The 20824-nt window shown below is 38.9% G+C and overlaps 1 protein-coding gene across 4 annotated transcripts in view; it reads right to left on the bottom strand.

The window, feature by feature from the left end:
• LOC117810642 (protein diaphanous homolog 3-like) overlaps nt 1-20824 on the bottom strand; it is a 256109-nt gene that overhangs the window by 177688 nt on the left and 57597 nt on the right. For all 4 annotated transcript variants that reach the window (XM_034680563.1, XM_034680566.1, XM_034680564.1 and 1 more), the window contains 7 exons: nt 17746-17820; nt 17311-17380; nt 14083-14219; nt 13401-13506; nt 7233-7343; nt 6628-6746; nt 6304-6420 (listed from right to left, as the gene is read on the bottom strand). In XM_034680563.1, coding sequence (XP_034536454.1) covers nt 6304-6420; nt 6628-6746; nt 7233-7343; nt 13401-13506; nt 14083-14219; nt 17311-17380; nt 17746-17820 — 735 coding nt within the window. The remainder of the gene's footprint in view (nt 1-6303; nt 6421-6627; nt 6747-7232; nt 7344-13400; nt 13507-14082; nt 14220-17310; nt 17381-17745; nt 17821-20824) is intronic.

Below are 20824 nucleotides of genomic sequence, written 5' to 3'. Positions count from 1 at the left end.
AAAACCCATTGAATGAGAAGGTGTGTCCATCTTTTGACTGGTAGTGTACAGTCATGGCCAAAAGTTTTGAGAATGACACAAATATTACATTTTCACAAAGTCTACTGCTTTAGGGTTTTTAGGTGTTTTTGTCAGATGTTTCTATGGTATAATGAAATACAATTAGAAGCATTTCATAAGTATCAAAAGCTTTTATTGAGAATTCATTCATAAGTCAATATTTGCAGTGTTGACCCTTCTTTTTCAAGACCTCTGCAATTCTCCCTGGCATGCTGTCAATCAACTTCTGGACCAAATCCTGACTGATGGCAGTCCATTCTTGCATAATCAATGCTTGGAGTTTGTCAGAATTTGTGGGTTTTTGATTGTCCACCCGCCTCTTGAGGATTGACCACAAGTTCTCAATGGGATTAAGATCTGGGGAGTTTCCTGGCCAAGGGCCCAAAATCTTAATGTTTTGTTCCCCGAGCCATTTTGTTATGACTTTTGCTTTATTGCAAGGTGCTCCATCATGCTGGAAAAGGCATTCTTCATCACCAAACTGCCCTTGGATGGTTGGGAGAAGTTGCTCTCGGAGGACGTTCTGGTACCATTCTTTATTCATGGCTGTGTTTTTAGGCAAGATTGTGAGAGAGCCCACTCCCTTGACCAAAAAGCAACCCCACACATGAATGGTCTCAGGATGCTTCACTGTTGGCAAGAGACAGGACTGATGGTAGCGCTCACCTCGTCTTCTCCGAACAAGCCTTCCTCCAGATGCCCCAAACAATCGGAAAGGGGATTCATCAGAGAAAATGGCTTTACCCCAGTCCTCAGCAGTCCAGTCCCTGTACCTTCTGCAGAATATCAGTCTGTCCCTGATGTTTTTACTGGAGAGAAGTGGCTTCTTTGCTGCCCTTCTTGACACCAGGCCTTCCTCCAAAAGTCTTCGCCTCACTGTGCGTGCAGATGCACTCACACCTGCCTGCTGCCATTCCCGAGCAAGCTCTGCACTGGTGGTGGCCCGATCCCGCAGCTGTAACACCTTCAGGAGACGGTCCTGGCGCTTGCTGGACTTTCTTGGGCGCCCTGGAGCCTGTTTGGCAACAATTGAACCTCTCTCCTTGAAGTTCTTGATAATTGGATAGACGGTTGACTGAGGTGCAATCTTACTTGCTGCTATAAACTTCCCTGTTAGGCCCTTTTTGTACAATGCAATGATGGCTGCACGTGTTTCCTTGCAGGTAACCATGGCTAACAGATGAGGAACAATGGTGTCATGCACCATCTTCCTTTTAAAGTGTCCAGTCACTCAATCATGACAGATTGATCGCCAGCCTTGTCCTCATCAACACCCACACCTGTGTTAATGTGTGTGACACATGTGTGTCACTGAAATTATGTTAGCTGGTCCTTTTGTGGCAGGGCTGAAATGCAGTGGAAATGTGTTTTTGGTGATAAAGTTCATTTTCAAGGCAATGAGGGACTTTGTAATTAATTGCAGTTGAGCTGATCACTCCTCATAACATTCTGGAGTATATGCAAATTGCCATTATAAAAACTGAAACAGCAGACTTTGTGAAAATTAATAGTTGTGTCATTCTCAAAACTTTTGGCCATGACTGTACATACAAAGCTGTCTTGACTGAGAGGTCCCAATTGGCTTTGCTAACACATAGGACAACCTATAACTTCACCATGTGCACTACATCATACATTGTTTTGGTGGTACTCAACATGTGAGAAAGATAGTACACCATTCGATGAGCAGCTTCTGAGTTATTGATGTAAAGTTGCTCCAAATGGCTTTGTTGAAAACACTGATAACACAATTACTAAGGGCATCACTTAATAAGAAAGGGGGATATACTTTAAAGCAACAACAGATGACATTCAAGGCTGGGAGCCACAGTGCTATCGCAATTTAAAGGGAAAGTGTCTGTTTGATCTGCTCATTATCTTACGACAATGCCACTGAGAAAGCAAATCCCTTCTACACCAAATCATTACTAATGCTCTGATGAACAGCGATAAATCAGGGACACTGCCTCCCACCTCTTCCTAAAACAATGAAGAGACTCCATCTGATAGCATAAATACCATTTCTGTGATTTAGGAGATTAGATAGATGCACAGTGGAGTCACTGTTTGAATGACAAAGTATGAACAATCAGATTGAGACAGTCGTCAGTCAGGCAGCTCCTGTCTCTCCGATTACTCCCATTTTTCGACCTCCGTGTAAAAGGGGGGCGATATATTCTTGACATGAAGGCGACAAATAACTAATTAAGTCGTTTTCACTGCATCAGTCACAAGAGACAGGGACTGCATTAAAAGGATCGCATTCAGATGCCCTATGTGTTAATGATGAAAATTAATCATATCAAGAGTTTGGAACTGCCAGAGGAAAATTTGCTAATGTATTCCCAGAATATATTTGAAGCCAACAAAAAGCACTCCAAAGAGTTGCACCATATGGTATGAAAATGAAGGGGAAAATATGCAATCAGTCATGCCATTTTTAAAGTCAATACATTTTTAATCATAATTTATGTCGTGTGAGCAAGGAGTGATCTTGTGATGTGCCCTCAGGGTGACAGCCTCTCGCTTTCTCAGGAAAATAAAACTGTTAAAGTTAAACTCAACTCTGTTCAAATGTTTTTAGCATCTTGAAGTGGTGATGGTTTCGAACCAAGCCGCAACTTTCACGATGCACATGCAGAGGTGTGGATAAGTGCAGCTTTGATTTAACTGTCCAACTGAAGCTGGAACAAAGAGCTCAAAGTTGAAGCTGCAGAAACAACCAAACCATGTAGCAGACGTCCACTACAAATCATTGATCAGCTCTTGGTTCACCTTAAACCATCCTCAATGTTCAGACCCCATTTAATAAATGATATGCTTTATGCTCTTGCACCGTGCATATGCTATTCACAAAATAAGATGAGGAATAATCCATTATATTTCACAGGGTCCTTGATTTTATAATGAGGTGATTCAGAGTTTCCAGCACTCTGTGACCTCAGTGCAATGTCAGCCATTTTTTGTCGCAGCGCTCTCAGTTAAAAACAGCTCAACTTTCGGGAACACAGCCGCACACATCAATGTCTCTTTTTGACCTCCGACGAATCACAATCAAGAAGGGGCGGGACTTCAAATATCAACTTTATCAACTGCAAGGACCGTATATGGAGATTTCTATCAATAGTTTTTACAGTTTCCTGTTAATCAATCAATCAAACTTTATTTAAAGAGAACCTTTCAAACAAATCAAATGAAATTCAAAGTGCTTCAAAAAAAAGAAAGAAGCAGAAGTTAACTAATGGCATAAATAGACATACAACATATTCAAAAATAAGAATGGATTTTGAAGTAGAGACCGATGCACACCAACAATAAACGACTATTAAAAATAAGTTAAAGCATCAAAATAACTATAAGAATATTAATGGTTTAAATAAATAAATGAAGGGGCGCTGGTGTCCTAGCGGTATAAGCGCCCCATGTATAGGGGTTATAGTACTCGTCGCAGAGGTCGCCGGTTCGACTCCCGGCCAGTCGACTATTCACTGGATGTCTTCCCCCACTCTCTGCTCCCTACATTTACTGTCTCTTTGGCTGTTTTGTCAATAAAAGGCAAAAAAGCCTAAAAATCTAACTTAAAAAAAAATAAAAAATGTAATTAATAAGAATGTAAATAAATAAATAAAGAGTGAGGATAAAAGTTGAAGATAAATAAGTGCACTCAAAATAGCATTAAAACTGAATAGACTAATAATAAAAAAAACAAGTAGTTAAAAATAAATAAAACCATTTAAAAAAGAAAATTAAAATCAATACAAAACTTTAAATAATACAATTAAGAAACCCTACATAAGATGCCATTGAATGAAAGCATGTATTAAGCATATAGAGCATTTTAAAACAGACCTATGGTCACTACTAGAAGCCGAATTGCCGCAGGAAGACTTTCGTTAATGCTGTGATATTGAGGTCCCGGGCACTGACAGCTAAAACCACAGTCAGATGAGCTAGGTCATAGAGCTAATGCTAACTTGTGATTGTGAAAGGACTGAGGCTAAGCTGCATAGAAAAAAATATGTTCAGTGTAAGACTTGAACAGTAGTGTAGAATAAGATATTCACAGCATCTTAAGTATGATAGAGAACAATGTTAGATGATGAAATTTTAATGTAAGCTTGTTTAGTACATCAACATGGCCAAGCCATAGAAAAGACTTCCTTTATAATCATCCATTCAAGAGAAAAGTCCTTTAGGGTGAGGACCAACAAATGTGTTTAATGTCTGTGATGATGCTTTTGTTACATATTTGGTGAAGCTGCTTCAGACACCGACTATTTTTAAGATTAATTATGTACCTTTATTTTGTATATGAGAGGGATGGAGAGGCTTTAAAGATGAAGAAGCGATTTCACACACAGTCTCTTTAGATGGAGCTTTATGCAAACCACCTCAGCATGGAGATCTTTTCAAAGCTTAACAGGCCTGCCAAGTCCGGCTTAGATTGATAAGCTTTTGTTTAATTGCGATTATTAGGGGGTTCAGTTTGGCAGAGTCAGTGAATGGTCACTTCTGCTTCCAACATTATATTCCATCAGACATTAATCATTCTTTTAATTCTTTTCCAACCAGGTCAAATGTCCACTGGGTATGGCTGTAACTGGATGATTGTAGTTATCCAGATGATACAGAGAATAAGTGTAGTCTACATATCGAACGCTTAACAAGAGCAGCTTTTAACTAAAACATCAACGTTTCATTACGTTGATGAAGTAATAAGAATTCATCAGACGGAGCCGGAGCAGAGTGACACTTTAGGTGTTGATTCAGGGTGGGGATAACTGCAGGTGATGCATTTTATATTCTTCAGATTAAAGCTCCATCTTTTGATCAAGCCGCGGTTTAACTCACACCCAGCTGTGAGTGAAGCAACATAAAATAAGCCTTTGAAAAGTACCATTAAAGGGAGATGAGAAATACTCTGGAGCCATGGTTGATATAGATGGCTTTGAGATGAAAGAGCATGCATTCTCTTTGTTAGCCAATGTCATTGAAAGGGTTTAAGGCAGAAGGAGTGAGACTTCAACAAAACATAAGCTCCACACTAGTGTACATCATTACCCGTTTTCAAAAGGAGGTAAGACCTTTGCTTGTGTGTGTGGATTCAGCTTAGATGAGATTAAAACACTGCATGTCAGTCATGGTGATAATCACACGGACTCTATGTTACAGCGCTTTTGACACCTTTGACAGAAAACTAAGAGGCTGGGCAAAAAGAAAAATATAGAGCTGATCAATAGATCTTATAACGAGGAAAAGGAGTCACACAAAGTCAAGGGCAAGAGAATAAAAGAAAGGAAAATCAGCAGTAAAAATGAGCTGGTATTAATTAACTTCATAACAGGTAGGGTGGAAACATTCTGGGAATTTTCAAAGTTGGAAACTTTCCATGGGAATTAACAGGAATTTATGGGAATAAATGGGAATAAACCAGGAATTTACTAAACTGAAGGTTGGCTCTTAATAGGGAACTTAAATATAGTTGGGGAAAATATATTTTAGCATAATCCTGACTAAAACAACCAGATTTCATGCAAGTACAGTTGAATATCTATGCTATTCCTCAATCACATGCACATAGCACACTGCTTACTGCAGGGCTATTGAGACCACGCCCCCTACATGCACTGTGCATTCCTCAATCACATGCACAGATGATTTCTAGAATCCTGCAGAGGCTAGGCTTGAGAAGCTTGAGGGAAGATTTTTTTTTATTTGCATGTTGAATGGGACTTTTTTGGAGGGAGAGGAGCTCTTTTCATTTAACATTTTGAATGGGACTTTTTGGGGATTGCATTTTTGTTAATTTTTGAATTGGTTGGGTCGGGGGGATGAGTAATATTTAACTCAAAATTCATGTTTTTATTCTTCAATGAAAGAATTGATTGTTCAATAAAATATTCAACACTTCATAAAGTTCTACTTACAAATTAATTTATTTTAATTGTATTATTTTGGATGGATGTCTTGTTATAACAAAACAAATATTTATGCTTGGATATGATACCTTTCCATTAAATTCCCCTCAATTCCCAGTTAATTCCCATAATTCCAATGAACAGTTTCCAATTTGGAATATTTCCAAAATTCCCCAGTTTAACTTCCCATGGAAATTTACCGGATATGCTCCACCCCTTTGCAACCACAGGTGTGTGTGTGTGTGTGTGTGTGTGTGTGTGTGTGTGTGTGTGTGTGTGTGTGTGTGTGTGTGTGTGTGTGTGTGTGATAGTGCTGATTTTTTACCTGACCAAGTAGTCGTTGCGTATAAGCATCAGGTGCTGAAGTATAGAAAGGAAATAGGGCTCTGCACTGCTGTCCTTCACCATGCTCTGCACAATGCTGAACACATCCCCCGCATCAGTGCGCAAGGTCAAGGACTCACACGTAAAGCAAAACACTGCATGTTAACATAAAAAGTAGCAGCCACTGAATGAAAAACATAACGTCTTTGTCGTTAACATTAACCTGAGCTGGATGTGTCACAGTCTAATCTATCATATTCAAGTTTATAAGACACAGACGCTTTAATGAGGACCTTTGAGATCAGTAGCCTGCTCATAAGGATATTCCAACTCGCTCTTTATGTCTTCCAGCCTGTGCGAGAACTCGATCATGTCCTCTTCTTTGTGCTCCTCGAATACCTTCAGCTGAATGTCAAGGGCCTCATTCCTGATGGTTGTCAGTTGCTGGAGATGGATTAAGGTGGAAAAAGAACAAAAAGGTAAGACTTATTCAAGGAGATGAAAAATTAAACAAGATAAATCAGAGAGAAAGAGCTGAAACACTTCTCTGACACGAGGGCAGAATCAAGCTCAAATCAAATCAAAAGGGCATATTCTAAACGCTATTACTCAACATGATTAACAGGTGTGCAGACCGGCTCCAAATTTGTTGTCTTGGCAGCCACGGCAACATTGTTTACAACGGATAAACATGTTAGGTGGAGGGTATAAAAGCCAGCAGGAAGATTATTAGCCTAGGCACTAGAAATTGTATTGGTTTCTGGGTGCTGGCACAGACAGAGGACGTGCAAACTCTCCTCTGTGTTTCATAAATAATTTGCTGGAGCAAATCTACAATATTTCACTGAAGTGGGCAACTCATTTAAATATTAATACAAGGTGAGTGTGACTTTAGATTACGTGTCTATGTGTGTGTAATGTTGTACTTACCGGCAATATCTCTTTCAGGCCACAGCGCATAAATTCATTTCTGATGTGCAGCCTGAAGTCCAGCTCATCAGGGGACGTTACAAGCGCGTTGATGAGCTGCATGCATGCCACCTGCAACGTGAGGGGTTGACAGAACAAAGACAGAGATGGAGAGAGAGAAAGGGATGGAGAGAGAAAGAAGAGTGAGTGGGAGAACCAGAGAAAGGGACAACGGACGGACTTCTTCTTCCAGAAGTTGATGACAAGCGCGCCGGCATGCATTCTAAATGAGTTATGTCCCTTGGAAGCAGAGGACCATAACTAATGCATGTCTATTTTCTCCAGTCACCAACTAGGGGGCCTGATTTTAATATTAATGCAACAACTGCAGACCCATGCACACAAAACTAACTAACAGTCAATTTAAGGGCAAACTCGCTCTTTTGGAAGCTGTTTTTCACTCCCCTCTGAGTTTGGTTTACTGCTCAGGGACCGCGGCACTCTGTGACTCTTCAACTCGGCAGGCGAACACAGACAGAAAAATCAATTATTGATCAGTAAAGCAATCCACTCATGTGTGAAAAGAGGGTATAGCAATGCTAGAGTCCGGGAGGAGATTCAGATGTTGCACGGTGCATTGTCGATTTGATAGCATGCTCTTATTTCTGTCATGGCACTCAAACTTTTCATCACCTTCATGCCGTTTTTAGACTCTCAGACCTGGGCCACAGAACCTGTTGTTGTCTCATGTGGATGGGATGCAATAGCCACATTAAAATCTATACTAATGTTCTATTAATATTCTTTGATACTAACCTCAATGATTTCCTTCCTTATTATTATTTAAATGTTTCAAGTAGATTAAGGTTTATGTCAAAAAATCACTACCCAAAGGTTTGAGAAAAAAAGAGTCAGAAGGTGCATGCGGACCAAGAGTTCTGGGGTCTTTTAGCCCCCAGAACTACTTTACAACAGTTAGCCTGTTAGCATGGAAGAGACTCAGCTGGCGCTGTTTTAGATGGTGATATATTTTATCACAGATGGATTCACTGAATCAACACGTGAGAGGAGATAAGCGTGAGTAGCAACGACATTTCAACACGGCTTTAAAATCCTTTTGAATTCAAAAAGCCGTGGCAGAGATCGGACAGTGTTTTGGTTTAAACAGCGACCCTGTTAACTGGAGACTTTCAGCCGGATGCATCCCTCATAAACGTCTTTAGACGATCATTAAATATCCGATGAGGATATTTTGAAATCTTTTCTTTTTGTGATCAAAATTTTTATTGATATCTTTTCACAGCAGATGACATCGCCGTCAAACAAACTATTTACATATCACCAATGCCGTGTTATAAAGATAATATAAATCAAAAATAATGACAGAGAACAAGTGGGTAAATTAAAGAGAAGTGACACAAGGCCACACCATCATCCATACATTAGGAATAAAAAAATAATAAATACAAATAACAAATAACATAGAAGAGGGAGAGGATTGAAAGGACATATCCATCAATTAGATAGCTCATATGTATAGGTTTCATATTCTATATATTAATAGTAAAAATAAAAAAACATCAGTCATAGTTATACCTTTAAAAGAGAAGTAATAAGGAGATCCCAAGACTCAACAGTGGGTGCTCGTGCCTTATGAATTACAGCCAGTGACCTTTCTATGAGAGCGATATCTCAAAAGTAATTAAACCATTGTTTTAAGGATGGAGGGTCAGTAAAGAACCAGGAATGTATTATGGTCTTCTTAGCAGCAGTGGAACTTGCAAATCTGATTTTCGATATTTTGTAATCTTAATAAAAAACTAAACTAGTTTGCATTCCCAGGAACTCCCCCTGTGTTTCAACAGCTGTGTTAACTCCACAAACACTGACATGTTTAGCTGAAGGTCTACAGTTTACAGGGTCACTTTTAAAACCGGAACACCGGGAGAGACGCATTCATGGTGGGCTGACAGAAGACTACTGTTTCAAGCTGCTAAATCAAGTGAATCACAGCTTCCTCTTTTGAAAAGTACACACACAAAAAAAGATAGAACAAATGAAAGAAAGAAAAACGTCTATAGGTCGAAAAACGCCTACAGGGGAATGGGAAAGATCACACCGTACTTTACTTCATTTAAAACTTCACATTTATTTCAAGTCTGTAGCTTTAATAATTTATAATATTTCATCAACAGTAGCCTCAGCCCTTTATTTAGAAAAGTTATAACAGTTATGAATCCATAAAGACATCCAGACTTCAGGAAGAAATCTGTGCCTCTTCACTTTAGTGCTCCCTGGTGTGTCTGTTTACACTTACAGTCTAAATGCACACTTCCCTCTGCCAAAGCAAGCCGGTGGAGACCGTGTATAAATGTAGTCCAGTTGGACACAGAGGCTCCGGCCACACATTGCTCTGGTTAGGAAAAAGAGTCTCGGGCTTTTAATAATGCATGGGGTTAAAAGGAAACTGTGTTGTGTATTAGGAAGAGGGAAGTTGGAACAAAGCATCAATAAAACACAGCACAGGCTTTTCAGACTGTCCAGAAGAAAGGAGGATGTTTGTATATCCACTGAAGTGCTCTGTGTGTTAGAGTTACTCTGCATGGGGGCAAATCTGGCTTCCAGCTTCTATTTTCCTCTATATATTATTTGTTTGTTCTTCCCGTGGTGTCCGAATCTTTTCTTTCTCACTTTTTTCATCTAACATCTTGACGTCCTATCCTCTCACTCTCTACAAGGGTCCCAAACAGGCTGTAGATGCTAAAGACACAACAGGAGGCACAAACGTTTCTTTTAAATAACGTAACTATCCGTCAACATGAAGAAAAAAATACTACAGGAGCAAACGCTTTCACACACAGCAGTGTTACGAGTGTGTGTGTATGAGTGATCACTCTACTCACATCCCTCAGCTACCAATTAAAAACGCAGACAGCATGCTTACTTTAAATGACACAAACCCATGCTGTCTCTGTTAAAATCCGTCCATATGATATGTCTCGGGTGTCGGTGAAGGTGTCAGCAGGAAGATTAAAATGCATCTGAAAGATTAAGTTCTCACATAGAGAGGACATACTGTATGTTAGTGATGAAATCTGCAGTGTGCATGGACACTTAAACTCTCCTCAATCAATGTAGTGGATTACAATGGGTCTCATTGACATCCATCATTAAGAAAAATGTGTTCTTAAAACTAACTTAGTACCTTTTTAAGAACATTCTGAAATCCACCAAAGTTTTCTTATCTGGGATTTGTTCATAGCTAAGAACAAAATCTAAGAAAAGAGCTCTCTGACGCACATTTGAGTCCAGACATGTCAGAGCGAGTGTTTCCCTTCATTTTGCACCTACATATAATTAAGACTTTTATAAATAAATGATTTCATCAACTTTTATTTAAATCATGCAATGTTTGGTTTCAACTGCAACATGTTGAATTATGAATATGAAAGACGCAATTAGGTAAAAAAAAAATTTTGAATATCAGAATCTGATCAGAATGAGCTTTAATGGCCAGATATAGACCTACAAACATAAAATATTAAATATTAACCTGATGTACGAGATGACATAAGAAAATATCATAGGCTACAGTTTATATAAATTATTAATAACTCACCTTCACACACAGATATTTAATGACTCATCTGTCACATGTCAATCATTTTACAGCTTGTGGAATCTCGCTTAATTTCCTTATTATACTCATGTATTTTTCTTGTTATATTCATGTATTCTCTCTTAATAGTTATATTCATGTTTTCTTTTTGTATGACTTATCAAGTAACAAGCTAATAGTAGGGTATAAGACCAGCGATCTGTGCAGTTCCTAGAAAACATGTTTGACCGAGGTCAGATCTATTCGACTCAGTACCACAAGGTCAGTCAGCCAGGATGTGGTACTTCATCTTTGCTGAGTTGCTTTGCAAGCACAGGAAATGTTAGCTCGTGCTTTTAATTACGGTTGTATGTAAGCTTATGGGATTTCTGGCTACCAATGACACGCGTTTTATGCTAAATGAATAACCATATGTGTGCACATTTAGAGTCTTCTATGCATGGTGGCTTATAGGTCACAAGACTGATGTATGTCTCTATTGTTTCCGTGTGCTATTGCTCTAATCGACACCCTTTACCCTTAATTGCAAACCACACGCTTCCCTCCTCCCCAGTGCACGAAGAGATGTATAAATAACTGAATGTTTCTCTAATCGGACAGAGAACTTCGGATGCTCCATGAGTACGCTGTAACTTCTCTCTCACGCTGCGTGAATAAACTTTGTTTGTAAACTTTTATATTGAGTTTGAAGCCTCATTTCTGGTCACTGCTCCGCTGGACGATCGCCTCACGCCGGGCCACGCCACCACAAGCTTTAAGAATAAAATCTGTCAAATCATTTTAATTATTGTAGAGAAAGTAGAGAAAAGTCTGTCTCAGGAAACTTTCCCTTCAGATTTGAGATCAAACTTCTTATTTCAATCCTTATCTGAGAAGGCAATCTTTGAACAAGTGAACACATTTGTTTTTATTCACTACTGAGGCTATAAAATAGAATTCAAAAGAACCAGCTTGTTTCAAATCAACTAAATCAACTTTTTTACTCGGGAGTGCGCAAACGGTTTAATTTAAATTTCACATTCCCGATGTCTCTCCTCTTCCTCTCTCGAGCCTGGTTGATTTCTGTGTGTGGCCCAAGCGGCAACCTCCGGTCTAAAAATATGAGTCAATGCGGAAGTGTTAAAAGCTGCAGTTCATCGAGGATCCGCTTGAGGCTGGCTCCGGAAGTACCGGAAGTCACATACACATGAATGGGGAAAAGACGATCTTTGCAGCGTTAATAAACATGTTTACAGCCTGGTACAAAAGATGAGTGTAGTCTGGATAGCTAATTTCTTGACGTCCTCTCACTGTGAGGGGGGTGAATTTTTTTCTAATTCGGCAATTTCGAAGATATTGAGATTACCAGTCTTCCAATGAGAGGCACAGCTGCCTGTGGGAACACTGCAGCTGTTGGCTAGGAGGCTCAAAGCCCGCCTCTTTACGTCACACTGGCTCGACAGAAGCAATATGGCTACTGCAGCCGATTGGTCTCAAAACAGTTCTTCAGAAACAGATGGGTGACGTCACGGATACTACGTCCATATTTTTTACAGTCTATGGTGTGGCCCTGCAGGGTCACGCCCTAATATGGGCATTTAAGGTGTGTGTATCTATGCCAATTGGGAACATTGAGCGCGAGCTTCAAACTTACGTGGACATGGCTTCTTAAGAGTAATTTTAAGATTGTTCTTCAATGCAAAGTGAAATCACTCCTGGTGTAGCCGTACTTGAGATCTTAATACTATATTTCTCTGAACCGTAGATGCTGACAGTATCATTAATAGAGGTAGTGAATAGTTTCCAGTTTAATACCCAGAATGCACCTGTACACTATAATACTGATTTAAATGTTGCTTTATTATTTTAGTAATTTTAACTGTTATCTTATTCTATTTTTATGTATTTATTCATTCATTTATTTCATTTTATTTATCTACTCAGTTTTATTGATATTTTTCAGCCTTAGTTTTATTTTTCAACTCTTATCCTTACCTTTTAAATCTATTTATTTTAACTATTTTTATTTCTTAATTTTGATGCTTTAACTTATTTAAATTACACATATTTTATTTTGGTGTGCATTGGTCTCTATTTTATTTTATTTTTATGTTGTTCTTATTTTTAATTTGTATTTTTATTAGTTTTATTATTATCATTATTATTATCTTCCACTAAAATGTCTTAGCATTGTTTCATTTCTGCTTCTTTCTTGTTTTCAATCGCTGTAAAGCACTTTGGGTTGCATTTTGTTTGTATGAAAGGTGCTATATAAATAAAGCTTGATTGATTGATTGATTGAACCCATCATAACTATAAAAAACAATAGGAAAAAAAACTGGTGTGAAGGTACTTCATTTTTTAAATACAGTATGACTGCATCTGCACGTTTGGACTTTAACAGTTTAACACAACAACAACAGAGAAACACTTAACATGACCAAAGAATGAGTAAAGAATGTGTAGGGGACAAAGACTCCCTGAGTACAGGTGGCTGAGATGTGTCAAAACGGTCACCTTCCTGAGGTCATTTGGTATTTCATTTCAGGGAATTCTGAGGGAAATAACACGGTGTCAGTGGCTGTACTTACCTGTAATTGAACAGAGCGAACTCGCAGCCCCTGCACAATGGGACTGAACCTCTCGATGGCTCGCCATTCCCCTGCTGTGGTGATGGCTTCAAGGACCTTTTCTAAACTAAATTAGAACAGGAAATGCATGAGTGAACAATTGGAGGAAAAAAAAATGGAGAAATACATTCATTTAAAGGGATTTTGAACATGAGCTCTCTCCTATTTTACAGTATCCAGGGTTCCTATTCTTGTCAATTTCACCAAAGTGGATGGGCTTTTCCTGGGGATTTCATCACCTGCACTATAAAACATGACTTCATGAAATCATGAAATCAATACCGTTTTAATGAAATTTTAAAAAAGACTTTCATACTTGAAAATGCAAACTGATGGAGGCACAACTCCTGCAATCTATCCCCACTACAGAATGTGCTGCTACCTGTGCTGTAATAAATGTGTCTGAGAGTGAAACAGGCTCTCACTTCAGACCTTATCACAGGCAAATGTTTGGCTGTTTCATGCTTCAACTTGACCATCACACCCTGAGGTTTCAATACATTAAAGGGTAGTTATCATCTAGAGCGTAATTTGATGTACAGCCTGAGCTGAAGGGGAGTCTAAATTTTGTGAATTTGACATTCAGCATTAGAGAAGCAGTAAGACAGATATTTTTGACAGGATGGCTGCAGACAGAACGTACGTGTTCTCTTCGCCCACAATGCAGATGGCTGACAGCAGCTTTACCACGTCAGTCATCATGGCAGACTGGGTGGGATCAATAGCTCTTGCCAGCAATGCAAGACTTTTCTCCTCTCCTAGGATTCGATCCAAGCCATACTGCAGGAAACACAAAGAAAAAACATGATGAACGGATTTTCTGTAATTCTGCTCATTTGCAACAATAAGTATGCAACACATGTGAAACTAACAAAAACACAAGATTAATTCTTGTTCAATGCAAGGATAACTTGGCTTTAATATTATTTGTGTAATGCATCAAACAGTCTGAGAAATTCTTCAGATAAAAGGGTTAAAAAGGAAGATAAACTGATGAGAATAATTGTGCAAAGCAAGTCGTACCCTTTGCTAAAACACAGACTTCAGAGTGTCATTGTGAAAACAAGGAAGAACAGTTTTGGCAATCTTCAGGACCATAATTATTGCTGAACAATTACAACTCAGGCTCATCTATTGTTCGTGGAGTATTGTAAAAATATCTATTCATCAACATGTTATTGTTAGAAAATTTAATTTTCATTACAAATAAACCCTTAGAATAAAGAGATTCTTTCTCTTTCAATGAAAGAGGCTTTTCTTTTACCAGGGAGGGCGTCAATAAGTGATGTCTCTTCAGCTTTTGAGAAACAATTCAAGGCAAAGCTTTTTTAGACCTGCTGCGAACACCACGCACGACCTCGCACTTCAGGCATGTTTCCAGCTTCCCTGTTCATTGTTGGTTTGATGTATTTGAAGAGGCAGCTAGTTTACCGAGTTACACAGCGTTCATGGATGTCAAACTTATATCAGGAGAACTGGTTTTCTTATTACAGCACGTTAAAGAGAAGTCAAACTTTGTGGTAACTTATAGTATTACATTATCTATCCAGTTGTGAGAGACAATAGAAAATATGAAAGTGTGTGACTTGATGCAGGAAGGCAGATGAAGAAGAAGAAAAAAAAAGGCTGCTATGACAGCTGGCAGAGAACACCTGTCTTCTTGGCATTGTGGGTACATCCCATCCCAAGATGCCTCTCTAGCCAGGGAAAGGTCTGGGCTGACAGAGAGGCCTACGGGTAAATGCTGGCGTCTGGCGCCTGTTGAGACGCAGGATTACATGAGACCTTACAGCACACTTTGTGCCAGAGTGGCTGTATATCTGTCTCCGCTGGGTTTTAGCTCCATGTGGCAAGATCCTTTTTTTCTCTGTATCTGTGAGCTAACAGCACACAAGGAGGAAAAGCCGAGGTATTGTGGAATAAAGCAAACTCAATATAACATTTTTTTTATAGCAAAAGTGCTCAGGCTTTGGCTTTAATTCAATTTTACTATTAGCCTCCAGTGAAATCATTTTATCACAAGAGCAATCATACTGTTTTATGGTTTTGCTAAATTTAAAAGTTCACTTAGACAAATCGGATAAGCAAACTGTGATTAAATAATAAATAATAAATTAAATAATACAGTTTTTGAAGGAAGAAAAACTTCCTAGTGATTTATTGTATTTTTATTGTATTTCTTCTTTAAGAGGTAGGCTCCAAATGTCAGTTTCCCTCCTCCGAATCTATTTACCAAGACACATAATTACACAAATGAGGTCAGTGAGAGACATAATTTTAGTTACAGCACCATTTTTTGTTGTTTTTTTCAATCTGCCCTACTTTCACGTCCTTCAAAACGCCAATCTGTTTCTCTGCAACTCTCAGGAACTACATCTGTAACTTAAAAAGTCTGCATCCTGTCGTCTTTGCAACACTTCTGAAGAACAGTGAAATAAAGCTAAATAAAAAGACAGCAGGTTTCGGCACATTATTCCAAACACACACTGTTCTGTAATTTGTGGTTATTATTTGCAGCCCAAAGCCACATTAAAACAATCATCTAATGATGTTTTCTTTCTCTGTCTTACTCTTTCTATCCCCCTCTCACTCTCCGTCTTATCGTTCCTGGACAATCAGAAAGCAGTTGCCTTGAGTGTGGAATTTTAATAAAGTAGAAGCTTTAAATCTGTGCGAATGTGTCGCACTGAGTCGGGCAGATTGCATCAGGACATTAGTGAAACTCCCCTCGATTTGCTCCATATTGTTGTGATGTTGCTATTCTCCTCCAATAGCGGTAAGTCCTTTCTAATTGAAATCCCAAATGTCTAATTTGTAATTGCATGAAAACACCAGATGTCGATGTAGATGAGATTAAAATTAACCTTGGAGATCAGAGACAACACAAAATAAAAGATTTATTTTGTATGTTTTTCCCCCCCTTGGGATAAAAGGACAACTGACACATTAATTCTTGGATGTGTTTCAGACAAACATAAACATAGGACCAGTAAAATATGACTTTGGGAAATGCAAAGGGGGGGTATGCATTCACCAACATATCTGTCCCTTATGTTGAATGTAATTTATGTCCGTAACAGGACTTCTATTCACAAAAGACCCATAAAGACTACAATTACTACAATCCGCCTCACCACCATCATGTCTCTCTTCTTCTCCCAAATACAAGCATTGAATTGGGAGTATGGGAGGTCGAGCCTTCAGCTATCAGCCCCCTCTCCTTTGGAATCATCTACCAGTCAGGGTCCGGGAGGCAGACACCCTCTCTACTTTTTAGAGTAGGCTTCAAACTTTCCTTTTTGATAAAGCTTATAGTTAGAGCTGGCTCAGGCTTGGACCAGCTCTTAGTTATGCTGCTATAGGCTTAGACTGACACACTGGGATCCTGTCTTTCCCTCTCTTTCCTCTATCTGCCTGTCTCTTACTTTAACTCTCCCTGTCCCATTAAAGTTACTAACCATAGAGTTTTCTGGAGTCCCTGAGCTCCCTTGTCTCATAGGTTCCTCTGGATCTCTACTATCCGTCTCACCACTATCATCTCCCTCTATCCCTCTCTCCAACACGGTCTCAGCAGATGTGTGTCTAACATGACTCTGGTCCTGCTGGAGGTTTCTGCCTGTTAAAGGAAGTTTGTCCTTGCCACTGTAACTTGCTAAATGCTGCAAAGTGCTCTGCTCATGGTGGATTAAGATGAGATCAGACTGAGTCCTGTCTGTAAAATGGGACTGGATCTTATCCTGTCTTGATGTTGGGTCTTTGTTAATAATAGAACATAGAGTACGGTCTAGACCTGCTCTGTTTGGAAAGAGTCGGAGGATAACATTTGTTGATCATTTATGTCAGACTTCCTGTAACACTCAGTTCTCATTACCTTATTGTTCATGAAGGCTTTGAGACACTGGACAACTTTATGTTGGTTTTTCTTGTCAATCTTCTCTTGCCTGGGGACAGAAAGCAGCATGAGTTAATTTAAATCATGCAGCATGAAGACGATGAATTATAAACACAGTGTTTAAGCACAATGACGTGTTAATCCACTCAGATGAACGAGCAAGAAAGCTGTAATGATAGAGAGAACTTTTGCACCTATGGGCTTCATTTTCTCTATTAATGCAAATGAAATCTACAAAAATTAATGAAATTTAAATGATTGCTACACTGTTCTGTGACTTCTAAGACAAACATTACCACAAACTTAACTGTTTTCTTATTCATTTGTTAGTTATTTACCGTTGGTGTCTGAAGTTCTAGTGAAATAGAAGTGCTTGGTTTGTTTAAGGATAATCATATAAATAAATAAACTCACTGTTTCTTGAAAAGCAACCTCTCCAGAATGTCCAGCAGCAGTCCGAGACCCTCATGCCCGAAGTTCTGCACCCAGCTGAAACAACAAACAATAAATCAATATCACAACAGTGTAAGACTGACAACTGACAGCACTTTCATACCCATCAACCACCGCAGACAGACAGAAAAACACAGGTAGAATTTAGTACTCAGAGCAGAGGGGACGGGCTGCAGTAGTAAACATGGGACGAGATGCATGCCTGATGATAAAGCTGCACTGGAAAACTATGGACTGAACTGAAATTTGATCCTTACCAAGTGTTTGAAAGCCTAAATGTTCAGTGATTGCATGTGTTTACTCTTTTACCTGCAATACAGGTCGATGCAAACACATCTGGAATAAACATTGTGGATCAATAGATATTGATCAGGGTTTCATTTCTGTTGCAGCATCAAACTCTGCAGTGTAACATAACAATCTGTAACCTCAGTCATTTCCCGTAAGTGTTGAGAACAAGTGTTTGTGTTTGTTATTTGAGTCAACCAAGTTCCTGTTAAGACAAGGATGTAAAGCAATGTGTGCTCTTCTTTATCTAACTTAATTTGATCTGCTTACTCGCTGTGCAGAGAAAGCTGACTCTACCAACGATGTGACAACACCAATCTGTCTGAAACAGCCAACAAAGTATACAAGTTATCAAATATGTCTCTGAAGTTTATTCTGCGGTACAAAAGAAAGACATTTAATCAACCTTTACAGCCTTAAATTCAGTTTAAAAACATAAATCAGAAACTTATCAGTAGCTCTGTAGAGATATAATCTATACAGTGAACATAATCTAAACACCGGAATGAACAAAATTCGACTTAAAGGTCTCGATACACCGGCACTGATCTTCTGAGAGAAGAAATAAACATTGAAGGAGGAGAAAAAAACAATAATAATACAGAAGAAGGAGCTCAGGGCCAGGGGAAATGTTTGATTGTTATTGAAGTTATACTTTTATGAAGCTAGTGACATTTGTCACCAAAAAAAGGTTAAGCAAGTTCACGCAGCGCCAACAAATCAGCTATAGGAGGAGTGAATGTTCCTGCTGCTCTTTAAGTGAATGTTGATTTTAGGAATAAACCTTAAGCAGAGGGGGGCTTTGATGGAAAACTTAAAGTAATACAGAACTCCTGAGAGTGGCACATGATATGGATTTATTTTTCTTTAAAAGGGCAAGTTTCTCTCTGTGAAGGGAGGGAGACATCATTTGAAAAAGGCAATGCCATCTACGTGGAGAGCCAAAGCATACAAGTTATTTCACTTCTGGGTTAGAAAATATCAGACATTAATGCCATATGAGGAGTTTCATTCAGCCAGAAGATGCAGACAAGTGGAAATTATTATTCCCACATGGAGTGTTTTTTAACCTTTACCTGGGTGGACACTTGGCTCTGTTTTTTTTTTTTTTTTTTTAAAGGTGACATATCATGCAAAATTGACTTTTTAATGGTTCTCTACCTGAAATATGTGTCCCTGGCATGTCTACAAACCCCCCGAGAATGAAAAAAATCCATTCTGCCCCTGTTTTGATTTCTCCACCTTTCTGTAAATGTGTGTGAAACGAGCCGTTTCAGACTTCCGTGTTTTTGTTACGTAACAACAATATCCGGTCTGTAACGGAGTCAGAGCTCGGAGCTTGTTCAGCCCATAGACTGTATAAAATAATACTGAATCCCCCCTCCGTTTTTCATTACCTGCACAAATGTGTGCTAACAAGGAGCTTAGGAGGGAGGCATGCTAGTTGTAGGCTGTCTTAATAAACACAAAGGTCAGTTTTACTCCACACGTCTGCAGATTTGAAGATCTAGTGGAGGATTTTTATTTATCATGGATAAGTGCTAGCGCTAGTTAGCATAGCTACATAGCTACATGTTCATAGCTGTAGCTGTGTACCAAGACACACGTCTACATACTGACAAATAAAACAACAAGAAACACAGAATCTGTGACCAATCCTTCAGAAAGGTCCTGCTGCCTTTCTGGTAGAGGTCGGTTTTACTCCCCAGGCCTGCAGATTTGAAGATCTAGTGGATGATTTTTATTTGTCATGGATAAGTGCTAGCGCTAGTTAGCATAGCCACATAGCTACATGTTCGTAGCTGTGTACCAAGACACACGTCTACATACTGATAAATAAAACAACAAGAAACACTAAATCTATGACCAATCCTTCAGAAAGGTCCTGCTACAGGCGCCTCTCCGTCAGGATCAGATTCTGGATCAGATTCAGAGGGTTGAAGTAACGCGATCTCTGAGCAGCCGTGTATATTCAGCCAACATGTAAACATTAGATCAACGTGCTGGACAGCCGAGGCACATCCACTTCCTGAGGGGGCGTGGTCAGAGAGAAAACAGACTGTTCTGAGGAGGACTGAAGAAGAGGGCTTTTCAGGCATGCCAAAATCTGTGTTGTTTTGAGCATAAACTTTAAAGACATGTTTTGGGGACCTCTTAGACCAATATATATTGATGAAAAAAGCGTGATATGTCACCTTTAAGTTATATTTTTTGGCCTTTGTCAACTTTATATTGTATGCTTTATTTTTCACTTTTATATCTGTAATATTTGCTATATTTTATTTTATTCTATTTGTATTTGTATTTTATTGAATTTAACTTTATCATTACTATTATTAATGTTATTATTATATTTTTATTTATGCAAGTACATTGTTGTATTCCCCTGCCCCGTGTTGTAAGCTGTAACAACAGAATTTCCCCCAATGGGGAATCAATAAAGAATATCTTATCTTATCTTTATTGGAGAGGATGTTGAAGTAGAGACCAATGCACACCAATTCCAATAAAATTAATTTAATTAAAGCTGCTGTTGGTAGGAATGGTGTCAAAAACGTTACTTTTTTTCTGCTGGGTTTGGTGAAAAGGTCATAATACCAATCGGTACTCATCTGTAAGTGAAGTAATTTGAGATTATGGAGAGATCTCTGTGTTTTCCAATGCCTTTGTATCAAGCAATGTTATTATTCCCCTCGTTCCCGTTATCACGGACCAATCAGAGCTACTCCCCGACCCTCTGTCCTGGTTGGTC

This window comes from Notolabrus celidotus, chromosome 3 (genome assembly GCF_009762535.1).
Source record: "Notolabrus celidotus isolate fNotCel1 chromosome 3, fNotCel1.pri, whole genome shotgun sequence".
Lineage (NCBI taxonomy): Eukaryota > Metazoa > Chordata > Actinopteri > Labriformes > Labridae > Notolabrus > Notolabrus celidotus.
Note: the sequence above shows the minus strand (reverse complement) of the source record. Positions and strands in the feature narration are given on the sequence as shown.